The sequence below is a fragment of the Aethalodelphis obliquidens genome, unplaced genomic scaffold (assembly GCF_003676395.1).
Source record: "Aethalodelphis obliquidens isolate GAN/ISIS:26980383/991018 unplaced genomic scaffold, ASM367639v1 scaffold121, whole genome shotgun sequence".
NCBI lineage: Eukaryota > Metazoa > Chordata > Mammalia > Artiodactyla > Delphinidae > Aethalodelphis > Aethalodelphis obliquidens.
In genome coordinates, this window is record NW_020838065.1 from 172,829 (window position 1) to 188,639 (window position 15,811).

The following is a 15,811-nucleotide window of genomic DNA, read 5'->3' on the forward strand; positions in this document are numbered from 1 at the left end:
TAGCCAAGGATTCTGTATATGGGAAAGTTGTCCTTCAAAATTAAGGACAAGGAGTTCCCTGGTGGCACAGTCGTTAAGAATCCGCCTACTAATGCAGGGCACAAGTGTTCGATCCCTGGTCCGGGAACATCCCACATGCTGTGGCGCAACTAAGCTCATGTGCCACAGCAACTGAGCCTGTGCTCTAGAGCCTGCAAGCCACAACTACTGAGCCTGCATGCTGCAACTGCTGAGCCCACGTGCTGCAACTACTGAAGCCCATGCACCTAGAGCCCATGCTCCACAACAAGAGAAGCCACCACAATGAGAAGCCCATGCACCACAATGAAGAGTAGTCCCTGCTCACCAAAACTAGAGAAAGCCTGTGTGCAACAACAAAAACCCAACGCCACCAAAAAAATTTTTTAAAAAGGACAAAATAAAGACATTTTCAGATAAACAGAAAAAGAATTTGTCACTAGCAGACCTGCACTATGAGAAATTTTAGCTGAAGGGGAATGACACCAAATGGAAACTTGGATCTACAAAAATGAATGAAGAGAACTGGAACTTGTAAATATGTGTGTAAAAAGAAAATATTTTCTATTAATTTCCTTAAAAGACAAATAACTGAAAATAAAATAGTTATACTATATTGATGAGTTCATAATATATATATGTAAAATATATATGACAACAAAAATAATGGGGCACAAGGCAAGAGGAATAATTTTTAAGGTTCCTACATTTTTACCTTAAGTATTTTAATATATTTTCTAAGTATACTGGATTAGTTGAATTTGCATACTGTAATCATCTGAGTAACCACTAAAAATATAATTTAAAAATATAGCTAGAGGGGCTTCCCTGGTGGCACATTGGTTGAGAGTCCATCTGCCGATACAGGGGACACGGGTTCATGCCCCGGTCCGGGAAGATCCCACATACTGCGGAGTGGCTAGGCCTGTGAACCATGGCCGCTGAGCCTGCGCGTCCGGAGCCTGTGCTCCGCAATGGGAGAGGCCACAACAGTGAGAGGCCCGTGTACCGCAAAGAAAAAAAATATATATATATAGCTAGAAAACCAACAAAGGAATTAAAATGGAATTCCAAAAAATATATGTGATTAATTCAAAGTGGAGTGGGAAAGGAGGAACAGAAGAACAATGAACAGATAGGAAAAATAGGAAATAAATGGCATGATTATAGATATAAAAGCAAATAAATCACCAATTAAGTGTAAATGACCCCAAAACGAATCAAAAGGCAGAGGTTGTCAGACCAGACGAAAAAGCAGTAACAACTATGAACTATTTATATGAGATGCACTTTAAATACAAAGATACAAGTACATGGAGAACAGAAGGATAGAAATACACCATGCAAACAGTATGCATAAGAAATTTGGCTCTATTAATAACAGAAAAATAGACATCAGTACAAGGAGGATTGCTGGAGACTAAGGATAAATGATAATCCTAATAATGATAAATGGGTTAATACATTAAGAAGGTATAATAATTAAAAGTGTATATACACCTAATAAACAGAATTTCAAAAGACACAAAGCAAAAACTAACTGAATGAAAAGGAGAAATGGTCAAAGCCACAATCATAGTTGGACACTTTATTTTTTTAACATCTTTATTGGAGTATAATTGCTTTACAATGGTGTGTTAATTTCTGCTTTATAACAAAGTAAATGAGCTATACATATACATATATCCCCATATCTCCTCCCTCTTAAATCTTCCTATCACCCTCCCTATGCCACCCCTCTAGGTGGTCACAAAGCACCAAGCTGATGTCCCTGTGCTATGTGGCTGCTTCCCAGTAGCTAGCTGTTTTACATTTGGTAGTATATATAAGTCCATGCCACTCTCTTACTTCGTCCCAGCTTACCCTTCCCCCACCCTGTGTCCTCAAGTCCATTCTCTACGTCTGCGTCTTTATTCCTGTTCTGCCTCTAGGTTCTTCAGAAACATTTTGTGTTTTTTTTAGATTCCATATATATGTGTTAGCATATGCTATTTGTTTTTCTCTTTCTGACTTATTTCACTCTGTATGACAGACTCTAGGTCCATCCACCTCACTACAAATAACTCAATTTCGTTTCTTTTTATGGCTGAGTAATATTCCATTGTATATATATGTATACATGTTCTTTATCAATTCATCTGTAGATGAACACTGAGGTTGCTTCCATGTCCTGGCTATTGTAAATAGAGCTGCAATGAACATTTTGCTACATGACTCTTTGAATTATGGTTTTCTCGTCTGAGAAAACGACCCAGTAGTGGGATTACTGGGCCGTATGGTAGTTCTATTTTTAGTTTTTTAAGGAACCTCCATACCGCTCTCCATAGTGGCTATATCAATTTACATTCCCACCAACAGTGCAAGAGGGTTCCCTTTTCTCCATACACTCTCCAGCATTTACTGTTTCTAGATTTTTTTTTTTTTTTTTTTCGGTACGTGGGCCTCTCACTTTTGTGGCCTCTCCCGTTGCGGAGCACAGGCTCCGGACGCGCAGGCCCAGCGGCCACGGCTCACGGGCCCAGCCGCTCCGCGGCATGTGGGATCTTCCCGGGCCGGGGCACGAACCCGCATCCCCTGCATCGGCAGGCGGACTTTCAACCACTGTGCCACCAGGGAAGCCCCTGTTTCTAGATTTTTTGATGATAGCCATTCTGACTGGTGTGAGGTGATACCTCATTGTAGTTTTCATTTACATTTCTCTAATGATTGAGAAATGCATCCTTTAATGGGTTTGTTGAGCATCCTTTCACGGGTTTGTTGGCAATCTGTATATCTTCTTTGGAGAAATGTCTATTTATGTCTTCTGCACATTTTTGGATTCGGTTGTTTGTTTTCTGGATATTGAGCTGCATGAGCTGCTTGTAAATTTTGGAGATTAATCCTTTGTCAGTTGCTTCATTTGAAAATATTTTCTCCCATTCTGAGGGTGGTCTTTTTGTCTTGTTTATGGTTTCCTTTGCTGTGCAAAAGCTTTTAAGTTTCATTAGGTCCCATTTGTTTATTTTTGTTTTTATTTCCATTTCTCTAGGAGGTGGGTCAAAAAGGATCTTACTGTGATTTATGTCATAGAGTGTTCTGCATATGTTTTCCTCTAAGAGTTTTATAGTGTCTGGCCTTACATTTAGATCTTTAATCCATTTTAAGTTTATCTTTGTGTATGGTGTTAGGGAGTGTTCTAATTTCATTCTTTTACATGTAGCTCTTCAGTTTTCCCAACACCACTTATTGAAGAGGCTGTCTTTTATCCACTGTATATTCTTGCCTCCTTTATTAAAAATAAGGTGACCATATGTGCGTGGGTTTATCTCTGGGCTTTCTGTCCTGTTCTGCTGATCTATATTTCTGTTTTTGTGCCAGTACCATACTGTCTTGATTACGGTAGCTTTGTACTATATACTGAAGTCTGGGAACCTGATTCCTCCAGCTCTGTTTTTCTTTCTCATGATTGCTTTGGCTATTTGGGGTATTTTGTGTTTCTATACAAATTGTGAAATTTTTTGTTCTAGTTCTGTGAAAAATGCTATTGGTAGTTTGATAGGGATTGCATTGAATCTGTAGATTGCTTTGGGTAGTATAGTCATTTTCACAATATTGATTCTTCCAATTCAAGAACATGGTATATCTCTCCATCTGTTTGTATCATCTTTAATTTCTTTCATCAGTGTCTTATACTTTTCTGCATACAGGTCTTTTGTCTCCTTAGGTAGGTTTATTCCTAGGTATTTTATTCTTTTTGTTGCAATGGTAAATGGAAGTGTTTGCTTAGTTTCTCCTCCAGATTTTTTTGTGGTTAGCGTATAGGAATGCAAGAGGTTTCTGTGCATTAATTTTGTATCCTGCTACTTTACCAAATTCATTGATTAGCTCTAGTAGTTTTGTGGTAGCATCTTTAGGATTCTCTATGTATAGTATCATGTCCTCTGCAAACAGTGACAGTTTTACTTCTTCTTTTCTGATTTGGATACATTTTATTTCTTTTTCTTCTCTGATCGCTGTGGCTAAAACTTCCAGAACTATGTTGAATAATAGTGGTTAGAGTGGGCAACCTTGTCTTGTTCCTGATCTTAGAGGAAATGGTTTCAGTTTTTCACCATTGAGAACGATATTGGCTGTGGGTTTGTGGCCTTTATGGCCTTTATGATATTGAGGTAGGTTCCCTCTATGCCTACTTTCTGGAGAGTTTTTATAATAAATGGGTGTTGAATTTTGTCGAAAGCTTTTTCTGCATCAATTGAGATGATCATATGATGTTCATAAATATCAATATTTTCTCCTTCAGTTTGTTAATATGCCTTATCACACTGATTAATTTGCATATATTGAAGAATCCTTGCATTATTGGGATGAACCCCAGTTGTTCATGGTGTATGATCCTCTTAATGTGCTGTTGGATTCTGTTTGCTAGTATTAGGTTGAGGATTTTTGCATCTATGTTCGCCAGTGATATTGGCCGGCACTTTTCTTTCTTTGTGACATCTTTGTCTGGTTTTGGTATCAGGGTGATGGTGGTCTCATAGAATGAGTTTGGGAGTGTTCCTCCCTCTGCTATATTTTGGAAGAGTTTGAGAAGGATAGGTGTTAGCTCTTCTCTAAATGTTTGATAGAATTCGCCTTTGAAGCCATCTGGTCCTGGGCTTTTGTTTGTGGGAAGATTTTTAATCACAGTCTCAATTTCAGTGCTTGTGATTGGTCTGTTTATATTTTCTATTTCTTCCTGGTTCAGTCTCAGAAGGTTGTGCTTTTCTAAGAATTTGTCCATTTCTTCCAGGTTGTCCATTTTATTGGCATATAGTTGCTTGTAGTAATCTCTCATGATCTTTTGTATTTCTGCAGTGTCAGTTGTTACTTCACCTTTTTCATTTCTAATTCTATTTATTTGAGGCTTCTCCCTTTTCTTCTTTTTTTTTTTTTTTTATTTTTATTTTGCAGTATGCGGGCCTCTCACTGCTGTGGCCTCTCCCGTTGCGGAGCACAGGCTCCGGATGCGCAGGCCCAGCAGCCACGGCCCATGGGCCCAGCCGCTCCACAACATGCGGGATCCTCCTGGACTGGGGCATGAACCTGCGTCCCCTGCATCGGCAGGCAGAATCCCAACCACTGCGCCACCAGGGAAGCCCTCCCTTTTTTTCTTGATGAGTCTTGCTAATGGTTTATTGATTTTGTTTATCTTCTCAGAGAACCAGCTTTTAGTTTTATTTATCTCTGCTATCGTTTCCTTCATTCCCTTTTCATTTATTTATGATCTGATCTTTATGATTTCTTTCCTTCTGCTAACTTTGGGGGGTTTTTTTGTTCTTCTTTCTCTACTTGCTTTAGGTGTAAGGTTAGGTTGTTTATTTGAGATGTTTCTTGTTTGTTGAGGTAGGATTGTATTGCTATAAACTTCCCTCTTAAAACTCCTTTTGCTGCATCCCCTTGGTTTTGGGTCATCGTGTTTTCATTGTCATTTGTTTCTAGGTATTTTTTGATTTCCTCTTTGATTTCTTCAGTGATCTTTTGGTTATTTAGTAGTGTATTGTTTAGCCTCCATGGGTTTGCATTTTTTACAAATTTTTTCCTGTAATTGATATCTAGTCTCATAGCATTGTGGTTGGAAAAGATACTTGATATGATTTCAATTTTCTTAACTTTACCAAGGCTTGATTTGTGAACTAATATATGACCTATCCTGGAGAATGTTCCATGAGCACTTGAGAAGAAAGTGTATTCTCTTGTTTTTGGATGGAATGTCCTATAAATATCAATTAAGTCCATCTTAATTGATATTGTTTAATCATTTAAAGCTGTGTTTCCTTATTTATTTTCATTTTGGATGATCTGTCCATTGTTTTGTATTGTTTTGTTTTTTCAGTATGTGGGCCTCTCACTGTTGTGGCCTCTCCCATTGCTCCGGACGCGCAGGCTCAGCGGCCATGGCTCACGGGCCCAGCCACTCCGCAGCATGTGGGACCTTCCCGGACCCGGGCATGAACCCGTGTCCCCTGCATCGCCAGGCGGACTCTCAACCACTGCGCCACCAGGGAAGCCCGATCTGTCCATTGTTGAAAGTGGGGTGTTAAAATCCCCTACTATGATTATGTTACTGTCGATTTCCCCTCTTATGGCTGTTAACATTAGCCTTATGTATTGAGGTGCTCCTATGTTGGGTGCATAAATATTGACAATTGTTATATCTTCTTCTTGGATTGATTCCTTGATCATTATGTAGTGTCCTTCTTTGTCTGTTGTAATAGTCTATTTTAATGTCTATTTTGTCTGATACGAGAATTGCTACTCCAGCTTTTTTGATTTCCATTTGCATGGCATATATTTTTTCAGGACCTCACTTTCAGTCTGTATGTGTCCCTAGGTCTGAAGTGGGTCTCGTATAGACAGCATATATATGGGTCTTGTTTTTGTATCCATTTAGTCAGGTGTCTTTTGGTTGGAGCATTTAATCCATTTACATTTAAGGTAATTATCGATATGTATATTCTTGTGACCATTGTCTTATTTGTTTTGGGTTTGTTATTGTAGGTCTTTTCCTTCTCCTTTGTTTCCTGCCTAGAGAAGTTCCTTTAGCATTCATTGTAGATCTGGTCTGGTGGTGCTGAATTCTCTTAGCTTTTGCTTGTCTGTAAAGGTTTTAATTTCTCCGTCGAATCTGAATGAGATCCTTGCTGGGTAGAGTAATCTTGGTTGTAGGTTTTTCCCTTTCATCACTTTAAATATGTCCTGCCACTCCCTTCTGGCTTGCAGAGTTTCTGCTGATAGATCAGCTGTTAACCTTATGGGGATTCCCTTGTATGTTGTTTGTTGTTATTCCCTTGCTGCTTTTAATATTTTTTCTTTGTATTTAATTTTTGATAGTTTGATTAGTGTGTCTTGGCATATTTCTCCTTGGATTTTTCCTATATTGGACTCTCTGCTCTTCCTGGACTTGATTGACTCCTTTCCCATATTAGGGAAGTTTTCAACTATAATCTCTTGAAATATTTTCTCAGTCCCTTTCTTTTGCTCTTCTTCTGGGACCCTTATAATTCAAATATTGGTGTGTTTAATATTGTCTCAGAGGTCTCTGAGACTGTCCTCAATTCTTTTCATTCTTTTTTCTTTATTCTGCTCTGTAGTAGTTATTTCCACTATTTTATCTTCCAGGTCACTTATCCGTTCTTCTGCCTCAGTTATTCTGCTATTGATTCCTTCTAGAGAATTTTTAATTTCATTTATTGTGGTCTGGTGGGTTTTTACCTTGCTCCTTCATCTGCTGTGTGTCTCTGTCTTCTCATTTTGCTTAACTTACTGTGTTTGGGGGTCTCCTTTTCGCAGGCTACAGGTTTGTAGTTCCTGTTGTTTTTGGTTACTGCCCCCAGTGGCTAAGGTTGGTTCAGTGGGTTATGTAAGCTTCCTGGTGGCGGGGACTCGTGCCTGTGTTCTGGTGCATGAGGCTGGATCTTGTCTTTCTGGTGGGCAAGACCATGTCTGGTGATGTGTTTTGGGGTCTGTGACCTTGTTATGATTTTAGGCAGCCTCTCTGCTAATGGGTGGGGTTCTGTTCCTGTCTTGCTAGTTGTTTGTCATACGGTGTCCAGCACTGTAGCCCTCTGGTCATTGAGTGGAGCTGGGTCTTAGTGTTTAGATGGAGATCTCTGGGAGAGCTTTTGCCATTTGATATTACGTGAAGCCAGGAGGTCTCTGGTGGACCAATGTCCTGAACTCGGCTCTCCCACCTCAGAGGCACAGGCCTGACACCCAGCTGAAGCACCAAGACTCCGTCAGCCACATGGCTCAGAAAAAAAGGAGAAAGAAAGAGAGAGAGAGAGAGAGATAAAATAAAATAAAGTTATTGAAATAAAAAATAAGTATTAAAAATAAAAATATTAAAAAGTAATAAAAAAAGAAAGAAATAAAGAAGAGAGCAGCCAAACCAAAAAACAAATCCACCAATGACAACAAGCACTAAAAACTATACTAAAAAAAAAAAAGAAAACCGACAGACAGAACCCTAGGACAAATGGTAAAAGCAAATCTATACAGACAAAATCACACAAAGAAGCATACACATACACACTCATGAAAAGAGAAAAAGAAAAAAAAAAAATATATATATATATATATATATTAAAAAAGGAAGAGAGCAACCAAACCAATAAACAAATCTACTAATGATAATAAACTCTAAATACTAAACTAAGATAAACATAAAACCAGAAACAAATTAGATGCAGAAAGCAAACCCTGAGTCTACAGTTGCTTCCAAAGTCCACCACCTCAATTTTGGGTGATCCGTTGTCTATTCATGTATTCCAGAGATGCAGGGTACATCATGTTGATTGTGGAGATTTAATACCCTGCTCCTGAGACTGCTGGGAGAAATTTCCCTTTCTCTTCTTTGTTCGAACAGCTGCTGGGGTTCAGCTTTGGAACTGGCCCCACCTCTGCGTATAGGTCGCCTGAGGGCATCTGTTCCTGCCCAGACAGGATAAAGGAGCAGCTGATTAGGGGCCTCTGGCTCACTCAGTCCCGGGGGAGGGAGGGGTACTGAATGCGGGGGCGAGCCTGTGGCGGCAGAGGTTGGCATGATGTTGCAACAGCCTGAGGCTTGCCGTGTGTTCTCCCGGGGAAGTTGTCCCTGGATCACAGGACCCTGGCAGTGGCGGGTTGCACAGGCTCCCTGCAGGGGAGGTGTGGATAATGACCTGTGCTTGCACACAGGCTTCTCGGTGGCTGCAGTAGCCACCTTAGCATTTCATAACCATCTCTGGTGTCCACCCTGATAGCCGCAGCTCGCGCCTATCTCTGGAACTTGTTTAGGTGGTGCTCTGAATCCCCTCTCCTCGTGCACCCTGAAACAATGGTCTCTTGCCTCTTAGGCAGTTCCAGACTTTTTCCCAGACTCCCTCCCTGCTAGCTGTGGCACACTAGACCCCTTCAGCCTGTGTTCATGCAGCCAACCCCAGTCCTCTCCCTGGGATCTGACCTCCTATGCCGGAGCCTCTGCTCCCAGTCCCCACCCGTCCTGGCAGGTGAGCAGACAAGCCTCTCAGGCTGGTGAGTGCTGGTCGGCAGTGATCCTCCGTGCGGAAATCTCTCCACTTTGCCCTCTGCACCCCTGTTGCTGCGCTCTCTTCTGGCTCCGAAGCTCCCCCACCCACCCACCCCCCATCTCCACCAGTGAGGGGGCTTCCTAGTATGTGGAAACTTTTCCTCCTTCACAGCTCCCTCCCAGAGGTGCGGGTCCCGTCCCTATTCTTTTGTCTCTGTTTTTTCTTTTTTCTTTTGCCCTACCCAGGTACGTGGGGAGTTTCTTGCCTCTTGGGAGGTCTGAGGTCTTCTGCTAGCGTTCAGTAGGTGTTCTGTATGAGTTGTTCCATATGTAGATGTATTTCTGATGTATTTATGGGGAGGAAGATGAGCTCCACATCTTACTCCTCCGCCATCTTGAAGGTCTCTCCCCTGGACACTTTAATACACTTCTGTCAGTACTTGATAGCACAACTGCATCCCCTCAAAGGTGAAGAAAATCAAAGATCCAAAAGCTACTATCAGCAGCCATGACCTAATTGGCATTTATATCCAACAACTGCAGAATGCACATTTTTTTCAAGTGTACAAGGAACATTCAGCAAGTAGGCCATGTGTTAGGACATAAAATAAGTCTCAGTGTATTTCAAAAGATTGAAATCTTACAGGGTTTGTTTTCTGACTATGGTGAAGGTAAGCTTGAACTACATGATAATAAAGTGACTGTGTATTAAAAATTGTGGGATGGGGCTTCTCTGGTGGCGCAGTGGTTGAGAGTCCGCCTGCCGATGCAGGGGACACGGGTTCGTGCCCCAGTCTGGGAAGATCCCACATACCGCGGAGCGACTGGGCCCGTGAGCCATGGCCACTGAGCCTGCACGTCCGGAGCCTGTGCTCTGCAACGGGAGAGGCCACAACAGTGAGAGACTTGCATACCGCAAAAAAAAGAAAAAAAAAAATGTGGGATGAAGCTAAAGCAGTACTTACGGGGAAATTTTTAGCTTTAAATGCTAATGTTAGAAAAGAAAGATTTTGAAAATCAAGGTATCAGCTTCCACATTAAGAAGCTAGAAAAAGAAGGGCAAATTAAATCCACAGTAAATAGAAGGAAGGAAATAATAATGATAACAATAGAAATAAAGGGAATGGATGAAAAATCTGGTCCTTTGGAAAGATCAGTCAAATTGATAAACTTCTAGCTAGGCTGATCAGGGGAGAAAATGCAAAGGATACAAATTACCAATACTGGGAATAAAAAAAGAAAATTGGGGATAAATCTATACAGAATATAGAATTAGAAAGATAATAAAGGACTGTTGTGAACAACTTTATGCTAATAATTTTAATAACAAAATCCATAAGTCACAGAACTAACACAAGAAGTAGAAAATGTAAATAGCCTTATGTCTACTAAATTTTAACTACAAAGCAAATTTCAGGCCCAGATAGCTTCACTGGTGATTTCTATAAACATTGAAGAAAGATATGGTACCAATCCAACACAACCTAAATAGAGGGGGTGGGAATAGCTCCCAATCATTTTATGAGGCCAATTTTATTCTGATAGCAACACCAGTAAAAGAAATTACAAGAATAGAAAACTGTAAACTAATATCCCTCATAAATATGCAAAAATTCTTAACAAAATATTGATATATTAAAACAATATAGAAAAAAATAATACATCATAACCAGTGGAGTTTTCCATAGGATTAATTTAACATTAGAAAATCAATTAATATAATTTTTGATATTAATAGTACAAAGGAAAATCATAAAATATCTCAACAGGTGCAGAAAAATCATTTGACTAAATTTAACAACCATTTCCAATTAAAACTCTCAGAAAACGGGACTTCCCTGGTGGTGGTCCAGTGGGTAAAACTCCATGCTCCCAATGCAGGGGGCCCGGGTTCGATCCCTGGTCAGGGAACTAGATCCCACATGCATGCTGCAACTAAGAAGCCACAACTAAACATGCCACAACAAAGATCCTGTGTGTTGCAACTAAGACCCAGTGCAGCCTAAATAAATAAATAAATAAATTTTTTTAAACTCTGAGAAAACAATGAGAAGAAGGGAACTTTCTCAACATGATATGGGGCATCTATGAAGACAACACAGCTAACGTTATACTTAATGATGAAAGTCTCAGATGTCTGCTTTCAGCACTTCTGCTGAGAATTATACTAGATGCTTTAGCCATTGTAATAGTTAAGAAAAAGAAATAAAAGGCATGCAGATTGAAAAGGAAGAAGTAAAACTCCTCTATTTGCAGACATGATTTCTTATATGGAAAACACTAAGGAATCTACAAAAAAAGTTACCTGAACTAGTAAGTGAATTTAGCAAGGTCAGAGGATACAGGGATAAGATACATACATAAATCAACAGCATTTCTATATACTAGCAATGAATAATTGGAAAATGACAAAAAATTATTTCCATTTTCAATATCATTTAAAAACATCAAATTCTTTGGGATAAACCTTTTTGGTTTGTACAGATGAATTGGGGATATAAGGGAGAAAACTAATAATTTAACTTGGGACAAGAAGTGATCTGGAAGAATTTTCGCACACAGTGATATCTGTGCTGAGTCTTGAAAGACAAGAAACTTCCAAACAATCAAAGGGATAATAATCACTCCAGACAAAAGAAAGAACATAAGCAAACATAAAGATAGAAATACTTGAGAAAGCATGGCACATTTGGGGATCTGAAGTAGTTCTGTGTGATTTGCGCACACGAGGAGGAGAGTAATCACGAAGAGGCTGAATTATGAAGGGCTTTATGAGTCTTTACTAAAGCATTTGCCCTTTATCCTGTAGCTCATATGGTGGGTTTTAAGTGAGAGAGACATGGTAATGTTGCATTTTAGGAGTTGGTGATGGAATAGGAGTTGAATTCAGACCTTTGCAGCTATTTATGTTGAGTTCAGCTAGCAGTAGAGAGGCAGTGTTACTATATGGCTGCTTCTTAGGAATGAGGCATTAGGTTTCACCAAGCAATCCCTATTCCAAGATGAGGTGCATTCCAGCTTCTCACTTGACCCACCCAGGATCCTGTGTCCTGCTTTGGTGCCGTTGACAGTGGTGACCATCACATCTATTAAAAGAAATAGCACGGTAGCTGTAGTAGCAGCAAGAGCATTGCTAGCCCAGCAATTAGTACCCGACATAGCAGTGGCAATGGTACCCAACCAAGTGAGGAGACACCTGGAAGGCAGAGCAATATTTTTCCTGGCTCATGACACAGAAGTTGTTTACAGTACCTCTGGCTGGCATCATCAGGCTTTGTGAACTGCCTAATCATTTTGCCAAGGAATGGGGGTGAATATAGGAGGTTTTTTGTAATTAATTTAGGCTCACACTTAGAATGGTTAGTTTTATAACCCTTAGTGTATTATTCTCCATATCTGACTATAGGCTGACTATACATTGAATGAAGTTGTACATTCCTAGGCCCTAACAGGGAAAGAAGGAAACAGGCCTGGGTTTGAATGTCTGTCTCTGCTACATAACTGTATAATCCATAGGTAAATAAACTAACCCCTCTGAACTCTAGTTTCCCCATCTGTATAATGGAGATGATAATGCCTTCCTGACAGGGTCATTGTGAAAATTAAAGATGTGTGAAAGCACTCAACACATTCTTAGCACAAAGTAGATTCTCGTATTAGTTTCCCTTCTTTAGCTTCTGTTGTAGGTTATCCTGTGTATTTGCTTTTCCAAACAAAGTTTGCTTTTTACTTTGACTTAAGGTTGAAATCTTCTCTACTACTCCCCTGTCCACCTTGGATCATAATACATTTCCCCCTGTGTCCTCTGTTATGTGCTTGTGGCATTTGGATAATTTAAGAAGGTATAGAAATTGGCAGCTTTGACAGAGGAAAATTTTGGCCAAAAGAAATAAACTAACACTTACGTTATATAAGATATATAGGGGCTTCCCTGGTGGCGCAGTGGTTGAGAGTCCGTCTGCTGATGCAGGGGACACAGGTTCGTGCCCCAGTCCGGGAAGATCCCACATGCCACGGAGCGGCTGGGCCCGTGAGCCATGGCCGCTGAGCCTGCGCGTCCGGAGCCTGTGCTCTGCAACGGGAGAGGCCACAACAGAGAGAGGCCCGCGTACCGCAAAAAAAAAAAAAAAAAGATATATAAATTGTCAGTGAAGTGAAAAAGTAAAATAGTTTTATCATTAAAAGCTAAGCTTTAAGTCCTCTTAGATAAAGCTAAGACCCCTACTTGACCTCTTATCTTCTCACAATCCTTCAACAGGACTTCATTGACTTAACTAGAGAAACCAGACCAAGGGCAAAGGATCGCAATGGACTCTGTGTGATTGACCTAACAGGATCTGAGGAAGAAAATAGACCTATTGCCACTCTTGACTTGACTCTAGAACCCGTTGCTCCTTCCCAGAAAGAGCCAGCCAGTCTTCAAGCATGTGCCAGCCTCTCCAGCAAAGAGGTGATGGAAGGGCGGGTAGACAGAAGCTCTCGGCCTGCAGCACGGAGAATCATTAACAGTGATCCTGTGGATTTGGACCTTTTGGAAGAAACTGCATTTGAAGGTCCCCAGCCCCCTGTGTCCATCAGTGGGGGCTCTGTTTATCCAGGAGAGCCGAATTGTAGCTCAACCATATTCAAAGGTGACCTCGGCTTCTTGGCAAGCCTACAGCTATCTTCAGATATTCACTCCTTCCCTGCAACAAGCAATAATGGTAGCCGTAGCAATCAAAGGGCACCCTTGCCATGCCCACAGCAAGATGTGCCTTGCCCTCCACAAGCCTTGCCATGCCCACTGAGAGCCTTGCCATGCCCACTGCGAGCCTCACCATGTCCACCACGAGCCTCCTCATGCCCACCACGAGCCTTGTCATGCCCATCACAAACCATGCAGTGCCAACTACAAACTTTGCCTCCCCCACCTCAAGAAGGGCCATGCCCTCCTCAAGATGTGCCATGCCCTCAGAATGTGGCATGCGCTCAGCAGAATATGCCAAGTCCACCTCAAGACTCATCATGGCAACTTCAACACTCACAAAGCCCACCTCAAGACTCACTGGGCCTACCTCAAGACGTACCAGGCCCACCTCAAAACATAACGTATCCACAAGATGTGGCACACCTGAAAGACATGCCACAGTCACCAGGAGATATGCTACAATCATCAGGAGACATGCCACAATCATCAGGAGACATGCCCCAGTCACCAAGAGATGTGCCACAGTCACCAGCTGATGTCCTACAGTCACCAGCAGATGTGTCACAGTCACCAGCCAATGTACCACAGTCACCAAGAGACATGCCACCGTCACCAGGAAGTGTACCACATTCACCTGGAGAAATCCCACACTTATCAGGAGATGTGCTACATTCACCTGGGGACATGTCATGCTTGCCAGAAGACATGCCACACACACTTAGAGACTTGCCTCATTTACCAAAACTCAGGCCTGACTCTCCGCAAAATGATGTACAGAACCATGACACCCCTATGGATGTCTCAGCTCCATCCTCTCCAAGCTGCTCTCCCAGCCCACAGTCTGAAACTTCCTTAGAGAAAGTTCCTTGGCTCTCTGTCACAGAAACTCCAGCCAGAAAAGAGATATCACTGTCAGAGCCTGTCAACCCCAGATCTGCCCAGGTGCAAGCACGAACACCACAAGGTGGGTTGTACAACAGACCATGCCTGCATAGACTGAAGTACTTCTTACGACCTCCGGTGCATCACCTCTTCTTCCAGACACTAATACCAGATAAAGACACAAGAGAGGTGAGATAACATGTCTTCCCCTGGGGATCAGGTGTCCTTTGTATAGGCCTAGCATGACGTTAGTATGCTACAAGGAGTCCATGCATGAGAGGACAGGCCCAGCTGAGTTAAGACATTTTTATCTTTCTCCCACTGTGGAACCATTCAGTGTAGAATCAGATCTGGGTACAAATTCAGCCCCACACTTAAAATCTGGCACTGAAGAAGTCACTTCACCTATCTATAAAATGGAGATAAGAACATACTTCACAGTATCATTAAAGGAGATAATATGTAAAGTGCCTGTTGGAGTGTCTGGCTCATCATAGGCCTTCATCAAATACTTCTCAATTCCTCTGCCTTTCCTTCCTCAATTCCTGATGCCCTCATTACAGCTTCCATATTACAGAGATAATAATACTCATGACACTTTGGTACCTTCAAAATTGTTACTCTCTAACTTGGGGGGAGGAAATTCAATTTTAAGATTTTTTTTATTGAAGTTGATTTACAATATTGTTTTAGTTTCAGGTATACAGCAAAGTGATTCAGTTATATATTTGTTCAGATTATTTTCCATTACACATCATTACAAGATACAGAATATTGTTCCCTGTGCTAGACAATAGATCCTTGTTGCTGATCTATTTTATGTATAGCAGTTTGTGTCTGTTAATCCCATACTTCTAACTTGTCCTTCCCCACCTCCCTTTCCCCTTTGGTACCCATAAGTTTGTTTTCTATATCTGCAAGTCTGTTTCTGTTTTGTAGATAGATTCATTGGTATTATTTTTTTGGATTCCACATATAAGTGATATTATATAATATCTGTCTTTCTCTGTCTGACTTACTTCACTTAGTATGATATTCTCTAGGTCCATCCATGTTGCTGCAAATGGCATTATTTCATTCTTTTTTATGGCCAAGTAATATTCCACTGTGTGTGTGTTTGTGTGTGTGTGTACCACATCTTCTTAAACCAATCATCTGTTGATGGGCACTTGGGTTGTTTCCATGTCTTGGCTATTGTA

At 41.1% G+C, this 15,811-nt stretch overlaps 1 protein-coding gene across 4 annotated transcripts in view; it reads left to right on the forward strand.

Moving 5' to 3' along the window:
• The window catches only part of SIMC1 (SUMO interacting motifs containing 1), a 97,487-nt gene that overhangs the window by 38,673 nt on the left and 43,003 nt on the right, over nt 1–15,811 (forward strand). For 3 of the 4 annotated variants that reach the window (XM_027098207.1, XM_027098206.1, XM_027098205.1), the window contains exon 2: nt 13,302–14,801. The exons of the other annotated variant lie outside the window; for it this stretch is intronic. In XM_027098207.1, coding sequence (XP_026954008.1) covers nt 13,302–14,801 — 1,500 coding nt within the window. The remainder of the gene's footprint in view (nt 1–13,301; nt 14,802–15,811) is intronic. 4 annotated transcript variants of the gene reach the window in all.